This window comes from Sinocyclocheilus rhinocerous, unplaced genomic scaffold (genome assembly GCF_001515625.1).
Source record: "Sinocyclocheilus rhinocerous isolate Xijiao unplaced genomic scaffold, SAMN03320098_v1.1 scaffold1565, whole genome shotgun sequence".
NCBI lineage: Eukaryota > Metazoa > Chordata > Actinopteri > Cypriniformes > Cyprinidae > Sinocyclocheilus > Sinocyclocheilus rhinocerous.
The window spans coordinates 94,874-100,873 of NW_015655464.1; the positions used below are offsets into that span (position 1 = coordinate 94,874).

General features: G+C 37.0%; 1 protein-coding gene across 1 annotated transcript in view; it reads right to left on the reverse strand.

The window, feature by feature from the left end:
• Positions 1 to 6,000, reverse strand: part of LOC107718342 (nuclear receptor corepressor 1-like) — a 128,275-nt gene that overhangs the window by 83,833 nt on the left and 38,442 nt on the right. The window contains exons 10-11 of the mRNA XM_016525389.1: positions 4,321 to 4,493; positions 149 to 239 (exon numbers count right to left, since the gene is read on the reverse strand). Coding sequence (XP_016380875.1) covers positions 149 to 239; positions 4,321 to 4,493 — 264 coding nt within the window. The remainder of the gene's footprint in view (positions 1 to 148; positions 240 to 4,320; positions 4,494 to 6,000) is intronic.

A 6,000-nucleotide genomic window follows, 5' to 3' on the forward strand; every position in this document is an offset into this window, starting at 1 on the left:
TAAAGTCTGATGTATGGGAGAAACCCAGGGCGTACGTTTAACTGCTACCCTCCAGAAGCTCTAAAACTCTAGCTAATACACTTTCTGTACTTGGGGTAAAGCTTTTTCTGAATGGGTCAGATTTCAGATATATTAACCAGTGGTTTACCTCCTGCTCTGAGAGGCCGTCAATGATCTCGGATATCTCGTGTTCACTTCTTGCGATGGTGGCAGACAGGCCTGTCCCCCTCTGGCCCACCCTAAAGACAGGAAGGATGAAGCATGGTTAGAGAAAGAGCTTCTCTGTTCCTGGCTTTGTTGTCTACATACCATGTAACAGCACTTTCCCAAGCAAGCTACCAGACCAGAGTCCCACCCTGTTTCTTCTCCCACAAAAAGCCTTTGAAGCAGTAGTTACAGCTATTGGCAAGATTCCTCTGGGTCTATTCATGAGCTCTAAAACTCTGAAGTTCTATGGTTTAAAGACTCTTCCAGCAACAATAGCTAAATACTCTGGCTTGTCTAAACAATCAAGACAGAAAAAAAACAGCGCTCACTGAAGTTGGATGGTTTTATCTGAATGAACAGAACTACAGATCTAAGTCCTGCAACCTTTAGGAGGGGAACAAGAAAAACGAATTTAGGGAAAATCACAAATTGCCAGAACTAACAAGAAGGTCTGCGATGGTCATGCAGAGGGTTGAGAAAAATAATTTTTCAAAACTGGATCAGTTTTTTTAAACAATGGCTATAATCAAATGATTTATGACATTGACTTCTGCTAATGGCTTTCAAACGTCCATTTTTTTTTAAGAATACCAGTCAATTATGCCTTAAGTGAACATTTACAGAAAATCAGATGTGTATCAGTATATTAAATCCATGCATTCTGTCTTACAGTGACACCAGCCTAATATACCTGCTGCTGGCTGTGTCCTTAATGTTAAGCAAACAATACAAGAAAAAGAGAAAAACCACTCACTGCTCTTGACTGAAAAATGTTTGTGGATTTTAGGGCTGTCACCAACAATAATTTTGGTAATTGAGTAATTGGTCGATTATTCTGATGATTAATCGAGTAAACGGATAATTTTTTGTGGTAATACAAATAGACCTAAGCGAACAATAGCCTTTAAAATTACTTAAAAAACATATAGAATAGCAATGAGGCAATAATAATTGGTTCAAATAAAATATCAAAAGCAAGTAATCATATGGTTTTATTGAACAAAACAGTTAAAATACATAGTGTAATAAAACAATAATATAGCTGCAAGCAATGATGATGGGCCCAAGCAACTGGCGCAACTGCCACCCCAGTGGCTTCAGGAAAACGGTGCACAGCGGGCACATGCATTTACAGTAACCCTCTGGCAGTCTGGTCTAAAGGGTTACAGCAATGAAAGGGTTACACTATAACATCAAGAGTGTGAAAAATACAAACACACACAGAACAATACATAAGACTTTGGTAAAACTTTACAATACATTTCAGTTGTTGACATTAACTATATCAGTTAAAATAAACAATATTTATATAGCATTTATTAATCTTAGTTAATATTAAGTTCAAAATTTAACACATTATTAATTAAAGGGGTCATATGATGCGATTTAAATTTTTCCTTTCTCTTTGGAGTGTTACAAGCTCTTGGTGCATAAAGAAGTAGCTGTATCTGTTAACATTAGTTAATGCATTGTGAACTAATAAAAACATGAACATTTTTATTAACTAAAATTAACAAAGATTAAGAATTGCTGTAAAAAGATATTGTTCATTGTTAGTTCATGTTAAGCATTAACTAATGTTTACAAAAGAGACCTTATTGTAAAGTGTTATCAAAACTTTTAATGATCTATAAGCATTTTTAAAAATGTTCAATCTATAAGCATTTGTGAAATAATTATAACTATATTACCAGTACAGTACACATTAACTTACTGTATGTGTTGGTTTGACATTCTAATTAATGGAAACTGTGTAGTACAGGATCAGGCTTAAAAGATTTATTATCCTATGACCCCATCTAGCAGACAACCTTAGTATTACAGCCTTCATCTGTCAGCTGAAATGTCTGATAGTTTTACATTTTTTGTTGGCTGCTGAGCATTATAAATTTATGAATCTAAACACGTTTTCTCAGAATGACTTGTTCTTCATGCGTAAAAAGTTTTGAAGAGTTTGGATAATGCACTTTAAAGAAAATACTGTTTCCTTTTTTACTGTTATTTTAATAAATCACCATGGCAACACCGTTCATGATATCCAAAATCTGTTTGCAATTTAGCATCTTCAGTATCTTGGCATCATGTTGACAAAGTTAGGTGTGAATGGGATGATTCTCCTAGGAGAAGTATATATATTAAATCACAGCCTGATTTTTCCAAAAATCCACAATCAAACTAAAATAGCCGACTTTCTGTTAGTCATAGATAATGACTGTAAATTAGAAAGTTGTCCGGCTTGATGAGAACAATACATGTACTGATTTTGGTGACTGTAGCTAACATTACCCCCCCCCTTTTGTCGAAAGGTGGCGCTATAGAGCCCCTCCTCCACACCCATTAATGAGCTTTTGCCAGTGTCTAAACTATCATTAATACTGATGTGTGTGTCGAGCTTCATGAAATTCTAAGCATGTTAAATGCCTTAAAAACACATGAAAAGAACATTAAAGGTTGATATGTTGCCATGACAACAGTATTTAAGATATACAGAATTTCTTCACAGTTTTACATATGCCATGTTTTGACATTAACAAGATGAAGTTTAAAGCAAATCAAGTAAAAATAAGAGGCTGATTTAAAAGTATTTTAAAAGGGACAAACTTCCTGCTGCCAGTTGGTGGCACTATAACTTTGACTCCTAATAGTCACATCTACATGATCGGTATCATACAACAAACACACTGCTGAAGTTTCATCAAAATCAGACAAATGTATGTGCAAGTTATAACACACTTCCTGTTTCCTTTCTTCACCATAAATTCATCGCTTTGCCATGGCCAAACCTTTTGAGATATCAAAAAAATCCCTTTGCAATTTTTTGAGATCATGTTGACCAAGTTTGGTGGCAATCAGATGAAAAGCCTAGGAGGAGTATTAAATAGTTCAGCGCATTCGTTTTTCACAAAACCCAGAATAGCTGACTTCCTGTTGGGCAGAGCTAATGAAGTTTTTCGGGCTGACGACATCTATACGTGTATGAATTTTGGTGACTGTAGGTCAAACTGTGTGTTACAGAGGCCCTCGAAATTGGCCCTATAAAGTGGTATACCATGATCACGGCATATGCAAAGATGGAGTTTGAGACGTTCATAATCGCAGGCGATTCATTGCCAATTATGAACGCGATATTGTGTAGCTTGTCAGTGAACTACGGCTCTGTGTATTAAATACCGCTACATCTGAAAGCACATGCTGGAGATTCACTACTAATCACAGAACCGGCTTTACTGACGAGATGCGTAAGAAAATCGCATTCGATTATTTGCACAGCCCTATTTTAATATTTCGTGCAGCCTAATAAAATGGTATAATAATGCTTTTCATGGATTCTCATCCATGGAATGCGCCACTTCCGGTATTTTGCCGGTTAATCAACACGGGCAAAATGCAATCAAGGATTTTTTTTTTCTCGAGTACTCTAATTTATTTGAGGAATCGTGACAGCCCTAGCGGATTTAATAAGAATTTATGTATATTTAAGGTATACAGTGAAGATTCCCCAGTCTTGAACTGATTCGTTTTTAATTAGTCTCACTCAATCAGTCAGAGCAGTTCTTGGCATATTCACTGAACTGCATGACATTACTACATTATTGATTTTTTAGTCAAATAAAGTGTAGTAAAGAAATGATAAATTCAGAGACAGTTCTTTAATTTTCATTTTTACTTATGTTTAGGTAAAGAAGTCAAAGGCAGAAAGCAATACTGGCAAAGTCTTATGCAAAAATATACTGGAATATCTATAAACTGGCTGCTTTGCTTGATAAGATTTTGTTATATCAGCAAAAACAACAGCGTCTGTGTTTCTGGTGAATCAAGGTCAGAGGTTTGTGAATGTTCTGCTTTAGTGGTGTTCCAGAAAGAGTTCCCTGTAATTCAGGGAGCCCTGCAACCTCTGTACCAGGAACTATCACATATTGACCTTTGACCCTAGCACCCACGGACTCCTCAATGCTGACTGGCCAACTGCTGAGTCAGGACAGAACACAGCGCCTCAAGTGTTTACACAAGACGTTACATCACAACTGTGTCAGGGAAAAGCAATACTTTTAAATGTGTGTGTATGACAGTGCGTTCATTGGGTCATCATGGAAACTGGGGGGCCTGACTGACCTCTGGAAGCGTTCCTGTTGCTCACGCTGTTTGCGGATCTCAGGAAACTGCCTCTCATAGTATTCACGTGTGCGGCTCTCCTTGGCTTTACGGCGTGGGTTGTTTTCCATTCGCTCAAACTTTTTCTCCCACTCCGTCATCAGCTCATCATACCGCTGGCAAATTTTCTGTTCCTGAGGAATCAATGGAAAACAGTTTAGCAAAATAAAACAAAATTGGCATTTGACAGTGATTCTGAGGAAATATCCAAATAAACTAACAAAAATTATATTCACTTAATGCTGGTAAATCAATTCAAAAGCAAAAAATAACCATAAATAATACTGACTAAAACATTAATTTTACTGCTGGGACAAGAATAACTATTTAAATGATGTCCTACAATTTTCAGTTAATCTGTTTGTTACTTCTTAGAAAAATAGTCAATTTTAGTATGGAAGAAAATACTATGGAAGCCAATGGCTACATTGACTGTAGAAAGAAACTCATACTGGTTTGATACAACTTGAGTAAATGACAAAATTTTCAGAATTTTCAGGACAGACCGAAAGAGACAGAGGAAGATACAGTGAGCCAGAAACAGGGAGAGAGAGGGAGCGAGAACAAAGAGGTTCCACAAGTGGAGTCTCGATCAAGACCTGCACAGAGAGACAAGTGCGCTTGTGTCTGAACTATGGTTCACACAGAACAAAAAACGGCTTGTTTTTCTTCTCTCTGAACAGTTAACCTTCCTCTTGGCTTTTGGCCATGTCACCACTCTGACTGTTCTTAGTCCAGCAGGTTTGACCGACCCAGTCTACGAACAAGCGATTGCACTGAACTATACCTCCCTGAGACCAAACCTGTTAAAAAAAACAGCAATCATAATGCTTCCTTGCAGCTAGAGCAGCTTATTTTTTAGAACAGAGTTAAAGAAAACATCACCATTCAACATTCCTGAACCACAAAATACAAAGAAAGAGAGAACAGGTAGAAAGACACACAGAGGGAATTGGCCAATCTTCAAAACCATGGGTGATCTATAAGAGGCCCCTAAATAACTCAACACAGTGTAGACAAGACTTTTTTTTTTCAGTCCACAAAAAGATGAAATTGTGACAGGACACAATCACAGCCATTCAGAAGACATGTAATATTTCATATACAGTTATGTGTAGCAGAATGTCTACCTAGCATGACGCCACACAAAAAGAAACCATGTTAATGACAAAATATCTTGTTTAAGTGTCTTTCAGTCTTGTTTCTTTACTGTGTCAAATGTAGTTAAGGTTTGTAACGGTATGAGATTTTCACGGTATGATAATAGTCTCAGAAAACATCACGGTTTCAAGGCAAATATTAAACAATAATTCTTATCAGTAACAATGACCCTTAAAAGAATAAGAACAAGTTTTTTGAGTAAACAAATGCTTTATTAAAGTGTGTAGCAGACCACAAGGATGCAGAATATAATTTAGATGGGGCAAACAGAGTGACATTCATGTTTATTTTAGATCTAAACAGTGTTCTGTGCTGGTCTGTGCAGACAAAGGCAGAACAGTTAGTATGTTTTGCTCAAACTTTCGCCATGGCATTAGAGCTGGTACACCGTTGACGCTTGCGAAAACACAATGACGGCGCCGTGGGTGGAAACTGACAGGTTAAGGGGCGGTAATATTATAATGAGATCCCTTTGCAACG